This window comes from Myxocyprinus asiaticus, chromosome 45 (assembly GCF_019703515.2).
Source record: "Myxocyprinus asiaticus isolate MX2 ecotype Aquarium Trade chromosome 45, UBuf_Myxa_2, whole genome shotgun sequence".
Classification (NCBI taxonomy): domain Eukaryota; kingdom Metazoa; phylum Chordata; class Actinopteri; order Cypriniformes; family Catostomidae; genus Myxocyprinus; species Myxocyprinus asiaticus.
The window spans coordinates 26,206,770-26,234,362 of record NC_059388.1 but is presented as its reverse complement, the minus strand read 5'-3'; the positions used below and the strand labels follow the sequence as shown (position 1 = coordinate 26,234,362).

The window sequence follows — 27,593 nt, the reverse complement described above, 5'->3', positions numbered from 1 at the left end:
TGCTAAATTAGCCATAGAAGGGGCGTAGGCCCACGTTTTGGAGTGACAAGAAAGAACAGGCTTTGCAAAATGTAAAATTTTATTTTCAAAAATGTAAGCAACAGATTACACAGTTAACTTTCAGCAATTGCAGTCCTAACTTAAACAGTACTCACATTCGGGACTTCAAAATGAAAGACTCACAAACTTACACACTACCTACCTAGAATATACAAAAAAAGGATACAGAATAAATATTAAAATGGCCACAAAAGAAAAAAGTAAGTAATTCAAAACAATTAGTAGAGAGCAAATGTCGGGAAAGTAGAAAGAAGACTCTGTGCCTTAAATACAATGTTTTTTTTTGTTTTACCAAGTACATTTTTTACAAATTGTGCAAGATTTCAGACTAAGGCTCTGGTCTTGACATGACAGCTGTTCGCCTAAACATACACACACACACACACACACACACACATACATCCACACACACTCTGCGCACTCAGTGGTGTGTAGCAAACATTACAGGGTAAGAAAATGGGCTTTCGTTGCATGATCAGTGATGATGTGATTGTGGATATTCTTTTTTAAGATGAACATGCAGTCGACCCTGATGTGAAAACCCTCCCTATATGCCTATATGAGACATTTTAGAGGAGTGGATTAAACCCTCGCCTTGCAAATGAAAAACAACGAACAAACATCAGAACCATTAAGGCAAGAACAGCTGGAGTGGTATCAGCAATACTGTAACAAAATGTGAGCGTTCGGGTATATGGATATGACAAACTGAATTTAGCTTAACTGGTTCTCCACTGTCAATTTAAGTACACGGTTCTCAAGAGCAAGTTTTAAAATTCAAACATTTCATTTTAGACTTAGAAAAATGAGATTAGAAAATAACATTGCCAGACAACAGAGACATACCATATGGATCATAAACTACAGGAAATAATTTAAGTTTCAATTCCGGAAACCACAAGATAGTATCGCCCCTTTACCCCTGACCACCCGAGACCCACCCAACCCCACCCTAAAAGGAAAAAAGATATCACTTACATTTAAACCAATTTATCCTCCCGTGAAGATGTATTCCAACAGAGTTAAGTCACCCCCACATGTTTTGCTTACTTACAGTGAAAGAGAAGTCTGTTGCAATTTAAAGCATTCGTATTTCAGTTTGGGAAAAACACAAGACATCCTTGCAATGCAACTAGGCAAAAAAAGCATCTTCATGTTTTCTCTTTAGTGCAACTTTTAAATACACCAATCAATTCCAGTGAATCCTTTAGGTAAGGTAAGTGTTTATTCATTTTCTTTACACCCTTGAGTCTTTGAAATATCCAAAGTAAAGGTCAGTCCCTTCTTGATGTATCCATTTTTTCTTTTCTTTCATTTTTTTAATTAATTTATTTTTAGTCTGTTTTTTTTTTTTTTGTTGTTGTTTTTTTTGTGTTTTTTTTGCTTATTGGGTTTCAAATGGCCTTTCGCATTGGTTGTTTACTAGAACATAAACACAGGAGGTGTCCACTGTCCGTGTATCATTTTATTCCATTCAAGCTCCAAGGTTCCAGCTGACAATTCAACTACAGGTCTCAAAAAGGGAGAGGAAGAGGAAGAGGAAGAGGAAGAGGAGTAGAAGAAGAGACAGAGAGAGATGTACATCAGAACACATCCCCGATCGACCAGGGCATCCAAATAAAAACCACATCAAAAAACCCACACAGCCTTCATATAACACAGTAGGGTTCCCTAGGTAACCTGGATTTTCTGCAGTAGAGGAGCGTAGTGCTGAAGCATCTTCTGAGCTCCCTGTTGGAGAATATGCAGATGAAGGGGTTGACTCCCGCCTGAGCAAAGCTCATCCACACGGCTGCCGTCAGGTAGCCTCCTGGTATAACCGGGCCCCTGGCGAACACCCTCCAGTAACAGGCGACCAGGTAGGGTCCCCACAAGCTCAGGAAGAAGAAGGTAATGATGTAGAACATCCTGCTTATCCTCTTTTCAGTCTTAAACTCGTCCAGCACCAGCAGACGCCTGCGGCCTGCCGCATTGCTGTTCTGCCGGATTCCCAGCAGTGTCGGAGGCGTTGGACCTCGGCCGAACCCGGCCAGCCAGTTCGCCGCTGCCTGCCCGCTCGCCCCTGGGCCATGGAAGGTCCAGTTCTGGCTGACGGCGGGCACGAACTGGACCGGCTTCATCTTTCGGCGGTCGTGAACAAAAAATATGAGCTTGAGGTAGACGAGCTGGGTGGCCAGAAGGATGAGTGCAAGGAGCAGCATGAAGCCCAGCGAGTCATTGGCACGAAAGGAGCGGTGCTGGAACGTGCACTGGTCCTCCTCGCGGATGAAGGAGTAGGTTCCCACGTCCAGCACTGGCGGAAAGGCCATGGCGACCGACAGCGTCCATACCATGCATATGACCGCCAGGCAGGTCCAGAACGTCAGCCTCTTGGTGTAAAAGCGATGGTGGGCAATCGCCAGGTATCGCGTGACGCTGACGCAGAACAGCATGAAGGCAGTGTGGAAACAGGACAGCACACCCAGAAAGGCGATTACTTTGCACGTCAGCGTGCCATACGTCCAGGCCGAACCATTCTTGACGGAGGTGAATACGAACGGAAAGCAGATGGCCGAGCGGAGGATGTCAGAAGCACAGAGGTCCAGCAGGAAGTAGTAGGGTGCTCGATGGAGGCTCTTGTCTTTGACCAGTAGTATGGAGATCAGGAGGTTTCCGACCACACCGACGCCGATTATAAAGCCCAGTGAGGTCAATTTAAGGAACGTGGCGAGCGGCGAGACATTCTGCAAGATGTTGTTGTGGTCCCCTGCATGGCTATAGTTCGCCATAGATGGAGAAGGGATCATAGAGAATGCTTAAAGCTTTAGCCAAGTATCATGATCTGGACGGAAAGGGGAGCGACAGATCCATCTGCTCTGTGTGCTTTGAAGCAGGTTCCAGCAGCTCGTTTGTAGCTGTTGCTTTACTTCTAAGGCATCCTTTGTTCCTTTGTCTCATCACACCTAAAAAGATCCCTGAAAAACACGATCCACCCATTAGGACTCGCTCACACAAAACAAACCAGGGGGCTTTCCGTTGCATCGCTCGCTCTGTGTGGAGCAGTGCATGAGAACCATTCTTTTGTCATTGAAATTCCTTTTTGCTAATTGTACATGAAATTGCAGCTGCAATGGTATGCAGTCATGAGGAGTTGCTTAATTCAGCAGATGGATTCAGCATTAGACACAAACATAAATCTTGGATAAAATAATAGACCACCCCCCCCCCACCCCCCTTTCACCCTCACCCTCACCCTCAGATCTACCCTTTTCCAAAGCAAATTAAATAAATAATAATATAAAAAATAAAAAATAAAAACGAGAGGATGCTGGACAAGATGCTTCATAAGCACAACTAGACATTTGTCTGTCTGGAAATGAATTCATCTGTGGTGTCATCTAAAGGGATTTGAAATCTATTGATTTTTATTGCGTAAACGAGAATGGAACATTTGTCGAAATGCAGCAAGAAAAGCTGTTGATCACACCCAAAGATCCTGCACAATCTATCCGTGATCATTCCTTCTGTTTATCATGCTACTGTTGAAAATATGCCATGCATCCATAGATCCATAATTATATGATTGACTGTAAAAGGAATATATAAGTTATATTTCCCATCTATAGGTTGTATTTGCTTTAAACAGTGACGGTCGGTGTGCATTAACAGTCGCGCGATTAACACAATTTAATGCAAGTCATTTGATATATATATATATATATATATATATATATATATATATATATATATATATATATATATATATATATATATAAAACAATGAGAAAGCACCTGCTTTAGATTTAAACGACGGAATTTATCTTTAATAATCTAGTGAATATGGGTTATTTGTATACAGACAAATTCGAGTATGTAAATGCAGAATAAACAAACAATAGATTGCATCTATAAACTGAATCGAACCGAACCGTGCATTTACCGCGTGCATTTCCCTATATAATAAAATAATAAAGCTTTGTGTTTGCAATATTTACAAAATTATGCATTATTGCATGATCTTTCGATGTAATGCATCAAAATAAGCAATCCATTCAGGATCTTAAGGTTTACTGCTTATTATCTTAGCATGCAAACAGTCTATTTTTTGTTATATTTTTGTAACGGGATGATTTTCGGATAGCTGTGGCCAAGATGCGCGTCCATTATAGGCACAGCAATTCCTCCAAATACATGCATGCAAAGAACGAGTGCAATAGTCACTACGGAACGAAATATAAATTAAAAGCATACCTGTTGATACACCCCCTTTGTTTCCCTTGCGGTTATTTACATGGCAGCCGTCACTTTGCCGTAAAAAAAGGTTTAGTTTTGTTGCCTTCTCTTTTTCCCCATACAGTAAACGGTGCGGACGGCGCATGCGCTCTGGCGCTATTTGTGATCCTAGCCGCGTCTCGAGTCTCTTGTTGCAGCAGGAGCAGCAACATCATCTGCACTGATGGGTGCAGCAGCATCACGGATCCCTTTTACCCTTTATAAGTGTGAACTAGTGTTATATGCACCATCACATGTAGGATAATAATATGTACACTCTGTCTAAGTGGCAGTTTCTGCCTCTGTGTATATTGTGTCAGTCTATCTATCTATCTATCTACAGGGTTGGGTAGTAACGAAATACAAGTAACGGGAATACCTATTTAAAATACAAAATATAAGTAACTGTATTCCACTACAGTTACACTTTAAATCATTGGTATTTAGAATACAGTTACTTTCAAAAAGTATTTTAATTACTGAAGAGATTACTTTGCATTATATTGTAATTTGTTTCATTTAATATTTAGTCCTTTCAGATGGAAACATTTATACATATAAATGATGCGATCCAAAATGCATTTGAACAGCGGTGAAACACTTTCTTATGATGTGTTACATTCATACGAGCAGACGGAGAAGTACGTTTGAAGTTTGGAGCAGAAGAAATAGAAATAAACCTTGTGTAAATTGTTAGCTTTACGCTAAGCTAAAATGCTATTTCTAGCCATTTTACATGCACATGTTACCAGGCACTATCATATTTTTTTATCAAGAAAATTCACATTGGATCATAATTTCATTTTTTTCTAGTAAGACCTTTGATAGTAGGGCAAAAGTCATATTTTTGATAATCATTTTTTTTATTGTTTTCCTGTAAAAATATAAAAAAATCCTTAAAACCAGATCCATCCATCTTTTTTGGCATTCTTTATTCATTTAATTGAGGGCATCAGTTACTATATTGTGTTTGAATATGTTGGAGGAAGGAGGAAGCCTACATTATATGCTTTATAAGGTTCAGCTCAGGTTAAACTTATTCAGCAAACTGTAAATAATTGACACACCTATTGTGTTTGATTCATCTCATTGCTCTAAATAGGAACACATACAAAAACCGGATATATGGCAAGATATGCAAACACATGAAATGTATGTTCACATATGGTTTTCACTGATTTAAAAAAGGCACATATTTGTACACATATGCAACATAGGCCTATTTTTAAATAAATGCTACAAAAATGGCTGTTTTAATATATATAACATAACATTTATGATTAATTATGATTACTTGTAGTATTTGAATGTATATGCAAATATATGAGCTATAATTTGATATATATGGCCATATATGAGATTTCTGTATGGACGGGTCTCCAGTTCTGTTGCACTAGCACAGGACATACAAATGCCTCAAATAGTATTTAGACACTTAATCGGAAATTAAAAATGAATGCATGTCATTGCATTAGATAGTATATTAAACCACGTGGAATCTGAATACAAATGCTAGAACTTTGCCTCTACATCTGAACTGTACATGAGCTATACAGTTTGCAGAGTAAATAGGATATAATGCATGTATCTTTTAAGATGATGCAGTCAAAAATCTAAGAAACAACAGCAGGTACATAAAGATCATTAAGTTTATTACATTAAACAAACAAAGACTGCAGCATCAACTCAATATGTAACACATTGGCATTAAGTGTCTTATCAGTAAGTGATGGAGGAAGCATCAGTCTTTCAACAGCTTTAGGAGAGATTTCTCTGAACAATGTTGATACTGAAAGCAGATTGTCATGGACTGATTGTAACATGACAGTAGACCAACACCAAGCACACAATGTCCAAGTCCATAGCAGTGTTTCAGAGACCGTATGCATAATACTGGGGTCTTGTTCTGATGCAGTAACAAACTATGGAGCTTTTAACAACGCTTTATGCCATGCTTTTCACATGGCATAAAGGAGCGGACAGTAAAGGAACTTGGGCTCCCTATAAGTGACATGGATAGGAATACACATCAAGTCAATTTAATCAACAGGTCCATCCTCTCCATGCATTTCCAAAGGAGACTGGATTTTTATTTTCAGTGCAAATGCAATACAGTCCATACTCGTTCAGCCACATTTCCGTTTGGGCCCTTGATCATCAAAACTGGCCGTTTTGTCTGCGCGCGTACCAGCCCAGGCACGCGCAGAAGCCCACGAGCGTCACTGTCGCGCCCAGCAGAAGAGCCGCCACATCGCCCCCATCAAACGCCTCAGCGGTCCGGACAAGCGTCAGGATAAAAATAATCATTATCATGTAGGTATTTTGGTCGTTGGAACCCATGTTGTTGGTCGGCTGTATGGAGGGAAGCACACCAGTGACGACGACTCGTCATATGATCTCACTGCATTTCCTGGTTTTACGAATCCTACTATGAGGAAGGTCGGGTAATTAATACTCATAAGCTTAGACGAGCCATTGGAAGATAACGACGCAATGCCAGTATCATGTAATTAATATTCATGAACTGGATTTTCGCAATTGGACAGCAACAGGGTACGGTCTGCATGACCTAATTAATATTCATGAGACTTAAAGTGATAGTTAACCCAAAAATGAAAAGTCTCTCATCATTTACTCACTTTCATGCCATCCCAGATGTGTATGACTTTCTTTCTTCTGCTGAACACAAATGAAGATTTTTAGTAGAATATTTCAGCTCTGTAGGACTATACAATGCAACCTTTCAAGCTACAAAAAATCACATAAAGGCAGCATAAAAGTAATCCACCTGACTCCTGTGGTTTAATATATGTCTTCTGAAGAGATGCATTCACTTTGGGTGAGAAACAGATCAATATTTCAATCCTATTTTACCATAAATCTCCACTTTCACTTTCAGAATGTGAAAGTGGATATTTATACCAAAAAAGGACTTAAATATTTATCTGTTTCTCACTCACACCTATCGTATCACTTCTGATGATATGGATTTAACCACTGAAGTCATATGAATTACTTTTATGCTGCCTTTATGTGATTTTTGTGTCTTGAAATGTCTGGTCACAATTCACTTTCATTATATGGACCTACAGAGCTGAAATATTTTTCAAAAAATATTTTTTTTGTGCGTTCTACTGAAGACAGAATGCCATACACATCTGGGATGGCATGAAAGTGAGTAAATGATGAGAGACTTTTCATTTTTGGGTTAACTATCCCTTTAAAACTTGTCCATAGTCAGATTTGCAATTTCGCTACTTCATACTGCATTTTCTGTGTAACAGGTGTATAGATTTTTGGTTATTTTTGGGTTGTATACATATGCAGTATATCATTATCTGTCTTTTATTGTGTGTGCGTGCATGCGTGCGTGCAGTACACTGAGTTATATTCACTATAGAGAGGCTTCACGCATGTTAAACATTTTACCAGTTTAAAGCATTGCCTTAAAGAAAAATATTATATTAAGATTCAAAGATTCAAACAATCATTAAGTATGAAACACTGAGTTCATGTTTCAGATTAACCAAGTTGCAATAAGTTTAACAAAAAATTTAAGACATTAGTCTACTCAGTATTACTTTGCATATTTCATATTTCTTAAGTAACGAGCTCAGGCCAAGAAAAAATCTTTGCAATCCATCAACTGGTTATGTAATAAGGTAATTCACTTTTGACTGGATTTTGAACTGAACATCATTACTAGTTGATGGAAACGGACATTGGATCTGAACGACTAAAATGGGGAGGGCCTTGAAAAGAAATAATTGGGACAGGATATTCAGGTAAAAGTATTACAAATTATCCATTAATGCTTAATGTGAAACCATTAATGCGAATTTAGAACCAAAATAAATTGTCCATTCAGCTGATATTAAACTGAGGGCTCACCTTTCTGTGGTAGTAGTTAACACAATACATACAGGTGCATCTCAATAAATTAGAATGTCGTGGAAAAGTTCATTTATTTCAGTAATTCAACTCAAATTGTGAAACTCATATATTAAATAAATTCAATGCACACAGACTGAAGTAGTTTAAGTCTTTGGTTCTTTTAATTGTGATGATTTTGGCTCACATTTAACAAAAACCCACCAATTCACTATCTCAAAAAATTAGAATACATCATAAGACCAATAAAAAAAAACATTTTTAGTGAATTGTTGGCCTTCTGGAAAGTATGTTCATTTACTGTATATGTACTCAATACTTGGTAGGGGCTCCTTTTGCTTTAATTACTGCCTCAATTCGGCGTGGCATGGAGGTGATCAGTTTGTGGCACTGCTGAGGTGGTATGGAAGCCCAGGTTTCTTTGACAGTGGCCTTCAGCTTATCTGCATTTTTTGGTCTCTTGTTTCTCATTTTCCTCTTGACAATACCCCATGGATTCTCTATGGGATTCAGGTCTGGTGAGCTTGCTGGCCAGTCAAGCACACCAACACCATGGTCATTTAACCAACTTTTGGTGCTTTTGGCAGTGTGGGCAGGTGCCAAATCCTGCTGGAAAATGAAATCAGCATCTTTAAAAAGCTGGTCAGCAGAAGGAAGCATGAAGTGCTCCAAAATTTCTTGGTAAATGGGTGCAGTGACTTTGGTTTTCAAAAAACACAATGGACCAACACCAGCAGATGACATTGCACCCCAAATCATCACAGACTGTGGAAACTTAACACTGGACTTCAAGCAACTTGGGCTATGAGCTTCTCCACCCTTCCTCCAGACTCTAGGACCTTGGTTTCCAAATGAAATACAAAACTTGCTCTCATCTGAAAAGAGGACTTTGGACCACTGGGCAACAGTCCAGTTCTTCTCCTTAGCCCAGGTAAGACGCCTCTGACGTTGTCTGTGGTTCAGGAGTGGCTTAACAAGAGGAATACGACAACTGTAGCCAAATTCCTTGACACGTCTGTGTGTGGTGGCTCTTGATGCCTTGACCCCAGCCTCAGTCCATTCCTTGTGAAGTTCACCCAAATTTTTGAATCAATTTTGCTTGACAATCCTCATAAGGCTGCGGTTCTCTCGGTTGGTTGTGCACCTTTTTCTTCCACACTTTTTCCTTCCACTCAACTTTCTGTTAACATGCTTGGATACAGCACTCTGTGAACAGCCAGCTTCTTTGGCAATGAATGTTTGTGGCTTACCCTCCTTGTGAAGGGTGTCAATGATTGTCTTCTGGACAACTGTCAGATCAGCAGTCTTCCCCATGATTGTGTAGCCTAGTGAACCAAACTGAGAGACCATTTTGAAGGCTCAGGAAACCTTTGCAGGTGTTTTGAGCTGATTAGCTGATTGGCATGTCACCATATTCTAATTTTTTGAGATAGTGAATTGGTGGGTTTTTGTTAAATGTGAGCCAAAATCATCACAATTAAAAGAACCAAAGACTTAAACTACTTCAGTCTGTGTGCATTGAATTTATTTAATACACGAGTTTCACAATTTGAGTTGAATTACTGAAATAAATGAACTTTTCCATGACATTCTAATTTATTGAGATGCACCTGTATGTGATACATCTGCTAAACCCAACAGCTCACTAATAGCTTTATGTTTGTTATTATAAAGCCAAACAATGTTTTTTGGAAAAGTAAATGGGCTTAACAAGAATATTTCCAGCAAAGAAACCTTTGAAACACAAACTCATACTATCTCAGTAGTGTTACTAATGCATAAATTAAGACATTATTAGTGGTTAGTTAAATTAACCAAAGGAAATCAGACCCATAGAACACTAGACAGCATTTAATAGCAAAAGAAAAAGTTGAATGTGTGCATTAAAAGTTTCCAGCACATGTGACACTGTGTTGATTGAAATAAAATGAATCAGGGCATAAAATAACATGGAGGGAATGATTTTGATAAATTGCTTGAATGGATTCTGATAGGTTTCTGAAGAGACCTCTTGGTTTGAGGTTATGGTATGACAAGTAAGAGCTACTTTGTGCTAATAGCATATTCCCCAGCTACTGAGTTCTTCACAATGGGCAAATGCAAGCTTAAAGGGATAGTTCATCCAAAAATGAAAATTCTCTCATCATTTACTCACCCTCATGCCATCCCAGATGTGTTTTACTTTCTTTCTTCTGCAGAACACAAACAAAGATTTTTAGAAGAATATCTCAGCTCTGTAGGTCCTTACAATTCAAGTGAATGGTGACCAGACCTTCGAAGCTCCAAAATCACATAAAGGCAGCATGATCCATAATCATCCATAATCCATACAACTCCAGTGGTTAAATATATGTCTTCAGAAGCAACATGATAATTGTGGGTGAGAAACAGATCAATATTAAAGTCCTTTTTTACCATAAATGTCCACTTTCAATATGTGAAAGAAAGTGAAAGTGGAGATTTATATCCCTTTAAATGTGAAGTGTGTCATTTTGCACCAAACAAAATTAATGACTTAAAATAATGAAAAAATTAGTGTTTTCAAATGAGTTTTCAGACAAATGTCTGAATGTCGGAAGTGTTTCTACTCTTGCTGTATTGAAAATTCTATTTAGTTGTTTCTGAGTGTGTGTGTGTGTGTGTGTGTGTGTGTGTGCGTGCGCTTTGTTGTTGATGGTTTCAGCTCTCAAAAGCTGAAAAGAACATTATTCATCATCACACTGACAGCAGGTGAGAGATAGCTGAGTAGTTAAGATAAAAATTAAGATAAATTATCAAGTCGTCAAGTAATAATTCATGTTGATTGGTAGGCCTCTGCAATGCCCCGGACAGTCTATATACAGTATATAATAGAGTTTAAAGAGTGTCACTCTTGAAAAATGTCAAATTGCAGCCTACCTTTGGTGTACAAGTACATGTTATTTCATTGTACCACTACTATAAAACAGGAATATGCCGGGTTCAATACAAGTTACGCTTAATCGACAGAATTTGTGGCATAATGTCGATTACCCCAAAATTCCAGTCTCACTAACTGTACTTACCCCATGCCACAGATTAATTGGCATATGTCACGGCAAGGGTTCAGCGCTTTTGCAACTGTCTGCGTGCCAAGCAGAACTATGTGATTTAATTGGAGCACACCTGCCAAACTAAAATATTGACCTTGTAAGCCTGCCGTGGTGCTTGTATGACCTTGTCTTTCTCTCTCCAAGCCGTTTACCTTGGCTCCCACATGCTGGCTCAGAGATTATCACCTGGTATGAAATGCGAGCTGTCTTCTAAAGAGTGCATTTGGATGCAGAACGCATACTGAGGAGATAAATGGTACTGTCCATGACCCGCTAGAAAAACACTCTCATTTCTCGATATTTGCTGATTTGAACACTGATCGATGACCAGGGCACCTACGGGCAGCACATAGCCAGGTGGGATAGCAGGATTATGGAGAACTCTAAAATAAAGACAGGTAGGTGTTATAAGAGAATTATGCGATTAGGAGCTATGCGAGTATGAGGGTATACTGTGGAAAAAAAGATTGAGTGGTAAAATGACAAATAGCAAGAAAATAGGCAGGGTTTAGTGACTTTATTTCATGGAGCACAAAATTAGATGTTTAGCAGAACGTCTCAGGTACTTTTTCATCCAATGAATGTGAATGGTGACTGACACTATCAAGATCCAAAACTAACAAAAAGCCCCATAAAATACTATTAAAATAGTCCTTATGAATTGTACACCATATTTCAAGTCTTCTGAAGCCATGCAGTAGCTTTTTTTTAGGAACAGAGCGTGATTTAAGTCATTGTTCGTTGAAAACCTTCCCCTCCACTGTAGCTTTCAAATTCAACCTGGTCTCATAGAATACATTTATTATAATTACATTTTTGAAAAATGATTTGTACATGGCTCGTTGTATGTATGGCAGCACTTTTCTTGTTAAATGAGCTCTAGAGGCACTACAACAATGACTTTTATTCCCTTTCACACAAATTACGAGTAAAAGGGCAGATTATCATTTCATAAACACTTACTTTTTTACTCTGTTCCTCAATAATACAGTCTTATGACATCAAAACACTTTTACTATAGTGCATGATTTGTAAACCATCATCCATTGTGACAACAGACTAAACCACCTGTGTTGGACCAGCACAAAACACATACTCTCTTTCAAGATGAATTGTCCACTGAAATAGGTTTCTTAGCACAGATGAGAAAAAGCCAGTCTTGGGAACGATGGCAGCCTTTGTACTGAGCCTTTGGTACATCCATAATTAATTCCTTTGAGGAGACATGACAAATGGATTGTCCTGTGGCTTTTGTGCTAATGTTCTGGATGTTAAATACTTAACAGAGCTCAGATGCTGGCAGAGACATAAGGGGACCGGTCTCACTGTCTCATTGGCTGGACAACTGATGGAGGGCTGCTGTGATCTGAAATTACTTCAAGGTAAGTTTCTCCCACAAAGCATCTTGTTGCTCTGTGATGCCTTTTCTGTTTTGTTTGTAATTCTGTTCTATGATGAAATGATCACAAAAAGATTTCATTCACTCACCCTCATGTTGTTCCAAACTCATATGACTTTCCTCTGTGGAACACAAAAAGAGATGTTATGCGGAATGTTAGCGTCAGTCACTACAATTTTCAATACAATGGAAGTGAATGGTTACTGGGGCAGTCAGTCCGTAACATTCCTTAACAGTAAATGCTGGCAGAATTTGATTTTTTTGGGTGAACTAACCCTTTAAACAACAATTATTTTCACTCATAATCTTAGTGGTGTGGGCAAATAATCAAGAAATCAATTCATCATAGTGTAGTTTGATTGCCTTTTTATCCAATTATATCTCTAATTTCACTTCTTTTCTCCACATTGTTACATCTTTAGGTGCAAGAAGTTTTCTGCCCTAGTTCCAATCTGGTGCGCTGTCAAATCTTAATGGATTTTATGATCAATGGTTTTGAGACCAAACCACTTTATTTTCTTGTTTTGTTTGTGTTCTGTCTGGTGTTTTTTTCTTTCCTTTTTTCCTCTAGCAAAGATAAATTACGCAGAAGCGATTGCACTCCTTTTTCTTCTGCGGCTTCTAAGTTCACCCCTCAAGTGCTGCAGGCCTTAAAGACAAAAATCCAAAACCATTTCATGGGCTAATGCCTTGGTGCTTCCAGCGGGACCTTTTTACGTCTTAAATGCTAAACTACGTGGATGCTCAGGCAAAACATCTTAGTTTTCTATGTTTATACAGTATACATATATGTAAAAGTACAATCCCAATTCTGAAAAAGTTGGGACAGTATGAAAAATGCTAATAAAAAAAAAAAAGGAGTGATTTGTAAAATATATTCACCCTTTGCTATATTGAAAGCACTACAACTACACATTATATGATGTTTTACCTCATGAAGTTTATTGTTTTTTTATGTACAGTGATTTCAAATCAGATGATTGCAACACGCTCCAAAAAAGTTGAGACAGGGGCAATTTAAGACTAATAACAATTTGATGAGCTGAAATAACAAGGCGATGTGAAACAGGAGATGTTAAACAGGTGAGGCAATTGTGTCAGCAAGGTTGGAATCGGGCAAATTTGTCTTTGTGAAGGACACATGAATCATGACACCATATACACTATATTGCCAAAAGTATTCGCTCATCTGCCTTTAGACGCATATGAACTTAAGTGACATCCCATTCTTTATCCATAGGGTTTAATATGACGTCGGCCCACCCTTTGCAGATATAACAGCTTCAACTCTTCTGGGAAGGCTTTCCACAAGGTTTAGGAGTGTGTTTATGGGAATTTTTGACCATTCTTCCAGAAGCACATTTGTGAGGTCAGACACTGATGTTGGACGAGAAGGCCTGGCTCGCAGTCTTCGCTCTAATTCATCCCAAAGGTGCTCTATCGGGTTGAGGTCAGGACTCTGTGCAGGCCAGTCAAGTTCTTCCACACCAAACTCGCTCATCCATGTCTTTATGTACCTTGCTTTGTACACTGGTGCACAGTCATGTTGGAACAGGAAGGGGCCATCCCCAAACTGTTCCCACAAAGTTGGGAGCATGGAATTGTCCAAAATCTCTTGGTATGCTGAAGCATTCAGAGTTCCTTTCACTGGAACTAAGGGGCCAAGCCCAGCTCCTGAAAAACAACCCCACACCATAATCCCCCCTCCACCAAACTTCACAGTTGGCACAATGCAGTCAGACAAGTACCGTTCTCCTGGCAACTGCCAAACCCAGACTCGTCCATCAGATTGCCAGATGGAGAAGCGTGATTCGTCACTCCAGAGAACGTGTCTCCACTGCTCTAGAGTCCAGTGGCGGCGTGCTTTACACCACTGAATCCGACGCTTTGCATTGCACTTGGTGATGTATGGCTTGGATGCAGCTGCTCGGCCATGGAAACCCATTCCATGAAGCTCTCTACGCACTGTTCTTGAGCTAATCTGAAGGCCACATGAACTTTGGAGGTCTGTAGCGATTGACTCTGCAGAAAGTTGGCGACCTCTGCGCACTATGCACCTCAGCATCCACTGACCCCGCTCTGTCATTTTACGTGGCCTACCACTTCGTAGCTGAGTTGCTGTCATTCCCAATCGCTTCCACTTTGTTATAATACCACTGACAGTTGACTGTGGAATATTTAGTAGCGAGGAAATTTCACGACTGGACTTGTTACACAGGTGGCATCCTATCACAGTACCACGCTGGAATTCACTGAGCTCCTGAGAGTGGCCCATTCTTTCACAAATGTTTGTAGAAGCAGTCTGCATGCCTAGGTGCTTCATTTTATACACCTGTGGCCATAGAAGTGATTGGAACACCTGAATTCAATTATTTGGATGGGTGAGCGAATACTTTTGGCAATATAGTGTATACAGTATACATACACTGGCGGCCAAAAATGAGGAATAATGTACAGATTTTCCTGTTTTGGAAGGAAATTGGTACTTTAATTCACCAAAGTGGCATTCAACTGATCACAAAGTATAGTCAGGACATTACTGATGTAAAAAACAGCACCATCACTATTTGAAAAAAATCATTTTTGATCAAATCGAGTCAGGCCCCATTTCCAGCAGCCATCACTCCAACACCTTATCCTTATCTAGTACTGCTAATTTGTTACTAGAAAATCTATTGCCATTATATCAAACAATTGAAAGCTATTTTGTTCATTAATTGAAGCTTAACATTGTCTTTATGTTTGTTTTTGAGTTGCCATGGTATGCAATGGGCTGGCATGTCTTAAGGTCAATTTTAGGTAAAAAATGGCAAAAAAGAAACAGCTTTCTCTAGAAACTCGTCACAAAGGTGTACACTATGGTCTTCAAAGACAAAGGACAACTGGCTCTAACAAGGACAGAAAGAGATGTGATGTCCCAGATGTACAACTAAACAAGAGGATAAATACATCAGAGTCTCTAGTTTGAGAAATAGACTCCTCACATGTCCTCAGCTGACAGAATCATTGAATTCTACCCGCTCAACACCAGTTTCATGTACAACAGTAAAGAGAAGACTCAGGGGTACAGACCTTATGGGAAGAATTGCCACTTTTGAAACAGAAAAACAAAAAGAAAAGGTTAGAGTGGGCAAAGAAACACAGACATTGGACAACAGATAATTGGAAAAGAGTGTTATGGATCTTAACCCCATTGAGCTTTTGTGGGATCAGCTAGACTGTAAGGTGTGTGAGAAGTGCCCGACAAGACAGCCACATCTATGGCAAGAGCTACAGGAAGTGTGGGGTGAAATGTCACCTGGAGTATCTGGACAAACTGACAGCTAGAATGCCAAGGATCTGCAAAGCTGTCATTGCTGCACATTGAGTTTTTTTGATGAGAACTCCTTGAAGTAGTTTAAGAAGTTCCGAAATTTTTTTTCAAATTGTAATAGTAATTTTTCAAGTTATTAATGTCCTGACTATACATTGTGATCAGTTGAATGCCACTTTGGTGAATAAAAGTACCAATTTCTTTCCATAAGAGCACAATCTGTACATTATTCCAAACTTTTGGCCGCCAGTGTACATATACTGTATATATCAGCTAGAACAGTTTGGTTTAGGCTATATGCATACATGCATATATAATGACATATGTTGTATAGGCCTAGTACTACAGTGCTAAACACAGATTATTTAACCTAACCTAACTGTATATGTCAACATCACTTTATCTTAATTTCTTTGACAGTGTGAAGCCATGGCATAGTGTCAAATTAGCTTTACATGCGGATAATCCAGATTATTTCAGAATACTATATTTCTTCTTGATGAGTGTTTCTTGTTGGTTGATGAGTGATATGAAAAAATAAATAAATAAATAAATAAATATATATATATATATATATATATATATATATATATATATATATATATAATTTATTTATTTATTTATTTTTTATTTTTTATTTTTTAAATGTACATCATCAAATTCCAGGAATGCTTCTTCACAGACATATGGAGAATACAGGGACTTGTGTCGGTTGTTTTAGTAGTGTGAATCCTTAAGCACAGAATGATTATGGAATGGAAGTATTGAGGCCAAATCCCACTCCCAGATTTGTCATATTTACTATTTCTAGAAGCCACCTCTGTAGTCCTTATGGTCTGCTTCATGTACTGTATTTACCCCTAATGATGGTCAACATCGAGGCTAGATCTGAAACTGGCTAGTCAATGGGAACTAAATACTTCAAAACACCAACATAAAAAAAAAAAAAACATTTTGGCTCTCTAAAATATAGTGTTATGCACAAATTGCTTTATAAACCGAGGAGGCAAAAACAGCCATCAAATTGTTAGCAGAAATGCTTCCATCATGTAGTGATTGTATGGAGTGTATTTCTGTTTGCAGGGTAGAGAGAGGTAACATTTCAACGGTTTCACTGTTTCCATGGTGATGCAGACTTCAGCCTTGCTCTTGCTGTTGTCATGAAGCTCTTTGCCCTCGATCTGAGTTCACAGTCCACATAAAAGCATCAGGAGGGGATTGTCGGCTGTTTTGGAGAGGCATGTCAACAGACTAATAATCTGGGCCATCACGCCCTCGGTAAACACATGCTGACTATATCATCAAAGAAGATTACATTAAATATTCTCTTTGTTGCATTGTTTCACTACAGTGACAATTGTAACTGTCAAAATGAGGTTGCAAGCCAAATTGTGGCGCCATTACAAAGGCAATATGTCATAAATGCTGTGCTATCCCAGAACTAGGGCTTGCGCAACTACACATTTTTTTTAACTAGTCATCTAGAAAAGTAGTCAACAATTCAATGTTTACCTTGAATACATTTCTCACAATGCACCATGCAGCATGTGTTGACGGAGAGTATGTGAGTGGAGTAAATGTGAGAAATGTGAAGTGAGAAACGAAAGTGCATACCTCCATTGCCAGATTAATACGAAACCCTTATGGTTTCTGTTAGACTCTGGGCAACAACTCATTACTTTCAGGGTAGTTAGAACCCAGAGCACTCCAGATGAACTCAGATGTCTGCACCACATGCAGAATGGTTACTCTTAACACCACAGGATGACTTTGTTTACTTTGGGGCTGTTCATAGAGGACGCTTTCTTTTCTTGCTTTCCATCTGCGATATATAAGGCTACGTCTTTAGTCGTTGTGTTGTGTCTCGTTGTTGTTTTTTTTTTTTTTTTTTTTTTTTTTTTTGTAACGTATTAATGTAACAATTCATTTGTATTATTGGAGTTACAGTTTGTAATGCTGCTGGACTGTGTACATTATTTTAATGTACTGTTATATTTAGTTAAATGTGTATTCATTACATGAATTCATGTTTTAAATTTGTTTTAAATTTGTTAAGTTTTGTAACTATTACTATTTTACTATATATATATGGAAGAATATACTGTATACAGTATGTATATGAAACATTTGCAATGTGCCATATTTATATTTTTAAATATACATTTATTTGAATGAATGTTATGAAATTATTAAATTAACAATTCAACAGCAATAATCTGGTTATATATTACAGTAACCCATTTTTTACTGTATATGATAATTACAGATAGTTACTGTACAATTTAATTATTTTTACAGTAATATACTTCAGCCACCAATTACAGTAATCAGTAAATAGCTGTAAACAGCCAGTGCAGTAGCTTACTGAACCAGGCTTTTACAGTAACTAGCTGGCAACCGCGTTGCCAGTAAGTTACTGCAAAAAAAGCCTGGAAAGGTCTAACAGTGTATGCTACCACAGAACGCAGCCCTATCCTACTCCATATCATGACATGTAAATGCTATGCTAACCACAACGTTATGCTATATTATATAACGTTAATGCTACCCCAGAATACTACACTATCTAACGTTATCTCATATCATAAATGTACACTACCCCAAAATACCACGTTACTCTACAATACCCATGTCATAATTGTTATACTACTCTAGAACACTACGCTATTTTATTATGTCTCATGTCATAATTGCTACACTACGCTAGAAGTTCACACTACCCTCGCTATCTCATGTCATATATGCCAGGCTATGCTACCGAAGAATGCTATGCTACCCTACTCTATCTCACATTATAAATGCTATGCTATAGCAGAATGCCACACTACCCTATGCTATGTCAAGTCATAAATGCTGTGCTACCCCAGAACACCACGCTACACTCATGTCATAAATGCTACACCATCCCAGAACTTAATGAAACTGTATGCTATCTCATGTCATAAATGCTACACCATCCCGGAACTTAATGCAACTTTACGCTATCTCATGTCATAAATGCTACACCATCCCAGAACTTAATGCAACGTTACGCTATCTCACGTTATAAATGCTGTGCTATCCCAGAACACATCTTATGTCATAAATGTTACACCATCCCAGAACTTAATGCAACTTTATGCTATCTCATGTCATAAATGCTACACCTTCCCAGAATTTAATGCAACTTTACGCTATCTCATTTCATAAATGCTACACAATACCAGAACTTAATGCAATGTTATGCTATCTCATGTCATAAATGCTACACTATATTATAACTTAATGCAACTTTGTTATCTCATGTCATAAATGCTACACTATCCCAGAACTTAATGCAACTTTACGCTATCTCATTTCATAAATGCTACACAATACCAGAACTTAATGCAATGTTACGTTATCTCATGTCATAAATGCTACACTATATTATAACTTAATGCAACTTTATGTTATCTCATGTCATAAATGCTACACTATCCCAGAACTTAATGCAACTTTGTGCTATCTCATGTCATAAATGCTGTACTACCCCAGAACACCACTCTATTCTATGCTATGTCAAGCCATAAATGCTGTGCTACCCCAGAACACCACGCTACACTCGCTATCTCATGTCATAAATGCCAGGCTATACTACCGAAGAATTCTATGCTACCCTACGCTCTCACATTATAAATGCTATGCTTTCGCAGAACGCCACACTACCCTATGCTACGTCAAGTCATAAATGCTGTGCTACCCCAGAACACAACGCTACCCTATGCTGTCATGTCATAAACGCTACACTATCCTAGAACTTAATGCAACTTTACACTATCTCATGTCATAAATGCTACACTATCCCAGAACTTAATGCAACTTTACACCATCTCATGTCATAAATGCTATGCTACCCCAGAACACCACACTACCTTACGCTATCTCCGAGTGCTACAAAATGCTACACCGCCACCGAATACTATGCTACCTACATTAACTCACATTATAAATGCTACCTTATCACAGAACGCCACACTACCCTATGCTTTGTCGAGTCATAAATGCTGTGCTACCCCAGAACACCACGCTACTCTATGCTATCTCATGTCATAAATGCTACATTATCCCAGAACGTTATGCAACTTTACGCTATCCCATGTCATAAATGCTATACTACCCTGGAACACCACACTAACCTATGCTATCCCAGAGTAATATAAAATGCTACACTGCTACTGAACGCTATGCTAACGCTATCCTAAACCTAACCCTATGTTATCTCATGTCTTAAATGCTGCGCTACCCAGAATGCCACGCTACCCTACACTATCTCATGTCATAAACGCTACTTTATCCCAGAATACTCACTCTGGCCAAGCCCCTTCCATGAATCATGTCCAAGTGCGTGGCAAACAACCTATTAAGTGACCTATTTGTCCATGGCCAGTTTTGCTAGCCCACACACAGCAATTACTTTGGCTGAATGTCTGTGGAGGAGCACTACAGAATGCTCACTTTCAAATCGATGACTGCCCCTCTCCCTGGCCGTGGCCCTTTTCAAGCATGAGCACTCTACTGTAATATTAAGAAGATGTGGAGTGGTCCCAGACTGGGAGGGGAAGAGAATTATGCCGTCAAAGTAAAGGGGATTCTTTGGCTTTGACTCAAAGTCATTAGATCTCTTTGACTTGACTACATAAGGTTTTGAGTGGTAAATTCCAATGAGGTTTGACATCTGTAGTACTTTACTACAAACTTGCCACAGATTCCATAACAGGTGATCATTTAGATTAAATCTGATGGATACTGATGCTTAGCGGTCAGGTGTCACACGGTGAAATGATCTCATGGTTGCACTGAGAGTCACGCAACATGCAAGTATGTCAGTTACATTTAGTTATGAAGTTGTAACCGTACATTTCCTGCAATTGAGCCGTCAACACTTGTCAATCAGGGAAATGAACAACACTGCTGATTGCACCGCTGGTCATTTCAGAGTGCAGGGAAACTGCTGCTGTTTCTTAGAAGTGGATTATTTTTAAGCATGCATTTCTCGCATCCTCAAAAAGGGAACGCACAGGAAAGGACAGGTAAAGATGGTAAATGCAGTACAGAGCTAATTATTATCATTCTTTGCAAAAGAAAAATCTTTATTAGGAGAATTAAAAAAATTAAACAGAATAAATGTGTGCAAATGTAAATTATTTCTATTTGTTGGCCAAGAAATTTTGGAGGTATTCCGCATACATATACATTGCAATATTCATAGATATATTATAAAATTTCTTATATCATATTATTATATTTATTAATAATATTATTACTAAATGTTATCATATTATAGTAGATTTTTTAACAGTGACCGAAATGAAATGTATTATTTTAGTAATATCTTGAAAAAATTGACTTTATTAATATTGGCTCATGTACAAAAATGGCAGCATGCAGGTCACATACAGAGCTTGTGAACTACCTGCCAGGCCAAATCTCTGATGTTTGAAATTTTGGAATCTTAATGCAGGAAATGCTGTACATTAAATGTGAGACTCATATTTGAGGACCAAGTGAAAATCCTTGGTTGATTATTGGCATTGCATTAGTAATTTTCCTACTTTAACAACCAGGAACAGCAGGGAGAGGATGAGATAAAAATAAATAAATAAATAAATAAATAAATAAACCACAAAAATAAGAATAAAAATATTTGATTTATTGGTTTGGAATAACAGGGACTACATAGATTTGTCTAGTAAAGAGGTAGACAGTTTTTTAACAATTGTCTCTGAGGATAAAAATCACTTGTCCTATCAGGCATAGACTGAAGGTCTCCACTGTGAGTGTTTGATTATTCAACAATTCTTTCCACTAGAGCATTGTTGATTTACTCGTTTTGGGGAGAAATCTAAGACATGCTGAGTCACGTTTCTAGCACCACATGGGCCTCTGATTAATCAGTGACTCAGCCTGATCTCCAGAGCTTTTGGTCCAAGGAGACTCAGTCCATTGTGTGCTGCTTATTTTATATGACAGTACAAGATTCTCATCAGTTAGTCATTTTAATAGTGCATGAATAGCATTAAGATTTGGATTCATCAGAACATGTGAATGTACTGAAGTTATGAGTTAACAGTTAATCAGTTGCCGTATGCATTGCAGTGAATTTAACATGAAATCCATATTGACCCCATTTACTTTGTTAAAACGTTCCATATTCCAATTTTGTCTCACTGAATATTTGGTTTCAAGTGGAAATATTTCACATTACGGAAATAAGGTTGCAAATACTGTTTTATACTGACTTTAAAACAGGAAAAAAGACACCACCTGCACACACTATCGGAGATGCTAGAAGTGTCATGAATCCCGCCTTTGTTGTTCCTCCCGCTCACCACCAGAGGGCTCCATCACCTGGGGTTTGACTTTAACTCTCTGGACTCCATTTTCCATAATCCCCGTACCTGTCAGTGATTACCTCTTCACCTGTTTCCAATTCACTCAGCTATTTAAGTCTCACTCTCACTCGCTGTCATTGTGAAGTCTTGTTTTTGCCCTGGCTGACATTTCTAAGCGTTCTCTGAGGTTTTGCATTATCTGTGTATGATCCTGGACTGTTTACCCTGTTTTGACCCGTTGCTGCCTGCCTACTACTACTGCCTTATTTACCTGGAAATAACCTGTGATTGTCTGCCGCCTGCCCTGACCTCTTGCCTGTTTATTTTCTACCTCTCTGGATTGCCTTTGTTATTACTGTTGCTGGTGATTGACCCTGCCTCTCTGTATTACGACGTTTATCATTATTAAAGCTGCACATGGATCTCAACTCTGATGACTCATTTCAAGAAGCCTTTGTTTCACCTCCTGAGAGATTTTATTAGAGTGAACATTTTAGAGGATAATTAATCTCTTTGCTTTTAATGCCATAGCACCTTTCAGCATGTTGTAACTCTTGGTGTCATCAACACAGGAAGAAATTGTGGTGACCAGTCATCCTAATGCAATTAGCATGTTTTTTTTTAGCCATAATTTGATGTTTAGGTGCCCTATTAAAAACAATTTCCCAACTTGGCTGCTCGAGTATGGACAAATTACTGCACAGTAATCCCAATCAAAAGCACATCTTGTTAATGAGCTCTTATGGAACATGCCACATATACTGTACATGTTCAAAGACAAGAGCTATCGAGAACCATATGTCATTTAGTATGTGATCTTAAGTTTGGATTGAAATTCCTCCTGGAATTCCTCTCATGACATGCAAGTGAGGTACTTCTTAAATGCATAAAACAGTTCTACCCATTAAAACAGTGATTCTTCAACCATCAACTTTGTTTAAAAGTCCTACATGCAATCTGATTAAAATGATGGTACTATCTAGAACTCATTTATATTCTCAGAGTACTTCATTGAAACTGCAGCGAAGAGGTCTTCAAGATTTTTCATGGTAATCTCAAGGTTTAACGTCTGGCCCTCTTAAAATAACTCTTTTGAATTATTTGAATTATGATAGTTTAATGGTTCTGTCTGTAACATTTGGCAGTACTTTTCCTTAATCAATTTTTTTGCAAATAACAAAAGCTCTATGTAGAATACAGAGGGTTTTACGAAAAGACCTTTAATTTCCCAAGGGTTCAGCCGAGACCAATGGTGCTTTTAAAAGACACTTTTAAAAAGTTCACCAAAAGGTTTCACCACTAGAGAAAAGAAGAAACTTTTTACCTAGCGAGGTCAAAGTTTAGCTGGTTAGCGTTGGTAGTAAGCCCCTGCTTGTAGTTACCATAACTACACCATTATACGGGCATCTTAAGCATTTTCCTCCACTGACAGATATTCAAAAGTACCTGTGTATTCTGCAACATATGAATACAAATATGTCATTATATTATCATAGATGTTTCACCATTAACTCATTTTTGGAGGGCTCTTAAAGGAATATTCCGGGTTCAATACAAGTTAAGCTCGATCGACAGCATTTGTGGCATAATCTTGATTACCACAAAAAATTATTTTGACTCGTCCCTCCTTTTCTTAAAAAAAAAAAAAAAAAAAAACAATTATCGAGGTTACTATGAGGTACTTATAATGGAAGTGAATGGGGCCAATTTCTGGAGGGTTTATAGGCAAAAATGTGAAGCTTATAATTTGATAAAAGCACTTACATTTATCCTTCTGTTAAAATTCATGTATTATTTGAGCTGTAAAATTTTAAGTTGACATTTTTACAGTCGTTTTAGGGTTTGTTGACATTACATCGTCATGGCATGGAGTTGTAAAATTGGCTATAACTTTACACAGAATAGGTTAGTTAGTGATTTTATTCCATTAAAATCACGTTACACACATTTTGTTTATGTCTTGTGGCTATTCTTTTGAAATAGTAAGTATTTTAAAGTTTACAGATTGGCCCCATTCACTTCCATTGTAAGTGCCACACTGAAACCCAGGTAGTCAATATTATGCAACAAATGTTGTCAATTGAGTTTAACTTGTATTGAACCCGGAATATTGCTTTAACAGTGAAAAATAGAATAGTGTTTTTCTGGTCTGCAGAAAGGGGTTTGAATATATTGATCAGAGTGATCACCAGCTAAAAAAATGTGTTCCCACTATCCCTTTCTGTGGTCGGACATAGCAGTGTCAAATGAATGAGATTGACCAGCTGTCAGCGTCTGGGTGTGTTTGTATGGATGCTACCGGCTGCTTTTGATGCTGGTTTGTCACACGGGGACACGTACAGAGGAGTAATCCCTTCGGATTTTAATTTAATCCGGCCACCTCAGGAAAACAGCCTCTAAATTATTTGCACAGCGGGGCGAGAAAAGAAAAATCTTTTTCCATGTCCTTTAATTGATTTTTATGGCGTGCCCTGATTTGTATGTCTACTGAGCCAGGGACTGGCAGATATTTGGAATGTGGAGAATTATCAGATGACTGCGGGCGAATTACCGCTGCGGTCTGTTTGTCAGTCCCTGGCTTAATCTATAAAAACATGATTTTGTACACAAGGCTTACATAGATTTCCCCCAGTGTTGCCACTGATTTCACTTCAACCACAAAGTTTTCTCCTGTAAGTCAAATTCCAAGTTGCCCAATGGTTAAACAAACAAAAAAAATTAAAAATCAAATAAAAATGTAGAGAGTTGGTGTTCACAATTGGCAGTGTATTGTCAGCTTTTAAATGGTAACATCAGACTGACAAAGACTGGATGCTCTGCAGCTGTTACAAGAATAACAGCAGAGTACAGGTAAAGAACATTTGATGTGTTAAGAGGAAGGAAGCAATCTTAGTATTACGCAAGGTGTTAGGAAACCCTAAAGAATACCCCATCACCCTCTTTTCCAAGGCCCGTTTACAATCAATGCCCTTTGATAGCTTGCATATCATGTTCTCAGATGGGTTATTCTATGTCAAATCAACCAAATTTTAGAAACTTCCATGGCTGAAATATTTTGTTTTATATTTTTAAAGAAAGATAAACATAAATGATGATGAAAGCCAAAATATTAAGTGCTATGGATCAATATTTTCTAATAAATGACCCATCATTTTGTAGAGGGGGCTCAAAATTAAAAATTTTGCTTTGATTTTCGAGCAAAACTACTGGTAAAAAAAAAACCATAGAAAGGTGGCACCATCATTATTTTATTTTAACACTGAGTTAGGTGGTTTCTGTTGCTAAAATCAATTGACTTCAGCACCCCTTGTTGAATTATATGCTAATGTCATGAGTCCAAAAATACAGAAAAAAACCCACTTTGTTTGTTGTTTTTCCAAAGTTGGAGTGCCTATAATTCTGGAAGTGTTTAAGATATCATAATATCCTTCTAGATTTGGATTTCTTACAAACTTTTCTTTCTGAAGGCCCAATATGGTTACATCCCAGAAATATGGTGCACTTAATGTGGCTCAATCTATAAACTGTTCAATATTACCAATTTTTAATGGTTGAAAACCCATGTGGGTCACATGGTATAAAGCTATTTTTTCTTGTCCAACAAATCAAAGGTCTAAAGTACAAATAATGTTTAAACTAGAAATGTACCTTTCTTTTTTCACATAAAAACAATAAGATCAAAATGCAAATTTTCTAGGCTCTGAAGTAAGCAACATTCACTCACTGAACACTTTATGAGGAACACCTGTACACCTACATATTAATGCAATTATCGAATTAGCCAATCGTGTGGCAGCAGTGCAATGCATAAAATCATGCATATATGGGTCAGGAGCTTCAGTTAATGTTCACATCAACCATAAGAATGGGGGAAAAAATGTAATCTCAATGTTTTGGACCATGGCATGATTGTTGGTGCCAGATGGGCTGGTTTGAGTATTTCTGTAACTGCTGATCTCCTGGGATTTTCACGCACAACAGTCTCTAGAGTTTACTCAGAATGGTGCCAAAAACAAATGACATCCAGTAAGCTGCAGTTCTGCAGACAGAAAGCCTTGCTGATGAGAGAGGTTAACTGAGAATGGTCAGACTGGTTCGAGCTGACAGAAAGGCTACAGTAACTCAGAAACTCTGTATAATTGTAGTGAGAAGAATAGCATCTCAGAATGAACAACACATTGAACCTTGAGGCGGATGGGCTACAACAGCAGAAGACCACATCGGGCACTTTATTAGGACCATAGTGTTCCTAATATAGTGCTCAGTGAGTGTATGTGTAACTCTTCATTTAGTGCAATACCTGTATCTAATTTAAGGATTTCAGAAATGTACACCTACTAAGCTCTGGATTGCATAAGGGGTCCAAGAACAAAAGATACTGGAACCCTAATGTTTCATGTAAGAATTAACCTTGCAGACTTTAGTGTTTTGGCAAATCTGAGTTTGTGGCATCATTGAGATCTCTTCAGAAACTCTAGAGGAGAAAGATGTGAGGGTTTTTCACTCTCCTACAGGTTAAAATAAGTCGTTTCCATTTATTTTTATTTTTAAAAGGCATCTGTAGGGAGTTATAGTGAGAATCAGCTGACTTGTGGAGTACTGTCCTAGAATTATATTACTGATTACGGAGGTTGTTGTATCACTCCATAGCAGACCAGTTCCCCACTGGGCCAGAGGATCTGATTAACGGTTCAGTTCGGTTCAGACAAAAACTGCCGCCACAATGCTAGAATGTTCTGGGTGGTTGTTTATTGGCCCAAGTCAAAACAGCCCACCTCCAAGTCTCTATGATATTAAGGTTCCTAGATATGGCTCGGGTTCCTTCAATGTAAGTCTAAGGGAATTTCATATCATAGTTTTACAGAGTGCTAGTCATGTATTTTCAATGCAAGATAATGTGTCTAAGTAATTTATAACTCAATTACTTGTTTCATTACTGTGTCTATTTCTGTCTAATAAATATTGTTTCTTGGAATTGGAATTGCACAACAAGGACGCTCAAGATGAGCCTGTTTGTTAAATTCATCTCTCATTTTGTCAAGCCAAAGACACATGACTGAAATCTCCAATATACATGCATTATCTCAAAATTTCCAAAAGGAACATTGATAATACAAGCCAAAACTGCATTAACTGCAACATGATAAGCATGTGCATTGATTCTGAAGGAAACTGCAGCATCACGCATTTCTTTTCCTTAATGCACATTGTGGATGTAGCCTTCTGTGACATCATGAAGACCTTTTAGACAACTA

The 27,593-nt window shown here is 38.1% G+C and overlaps 2 protein-coding genes across 2 annotated transcripts; both read right to left on the bottom strand.

The window, feature by feature from the left end:
* Positions 1 to 1,269: 1,269 nt before the first annotated feature.
* On the bottom strand, positions 1,270 to 4,425 carry LOC127435076 (probable G protein-coupled receptor 85). Its single transcript, XM_051688238.1, has 2 exons — positions 4,291 to 4,425; positions 1,270 to 3,014 (listed from the first exon to the last, which is right to left on the bottom strand). Exon 2 carries the CDS (start codon positions 2,844 to 2,846, stop codon positions 1,710 to 1,712), a length of 1,137 nt encoding a protein of 378 aa, XP_051544198.1. The 5' UTR covers positions 2,847 to 3,014; positions 4,291 to 4,425; the 3' UTR covers positions 1,270 to 1,709.
* A 1,517-nt stretch (positions 4,426 to 5,942) lies between these two features.
* On the bottom strand, positions 5,943 to 6,730 carry LOC127435086 (small integral membrane protein 30-like). The gene has a single exon (XM_051688257.1). The coding sequence runs from the start codon at positions 6,649 to 6,651 to the stop codon at positions 6,469 to 6,471; it is 183 nt and encodes a 60-aa protein (XP_051544217.1). The 5' UTR covers positions 6,652 to 6,730; the 3' UTR covers positions 5,943 to 6,468.
* Between the last annotated feature and the right edge of the window lie 20,863 nt (positions 6,731 to 27,593).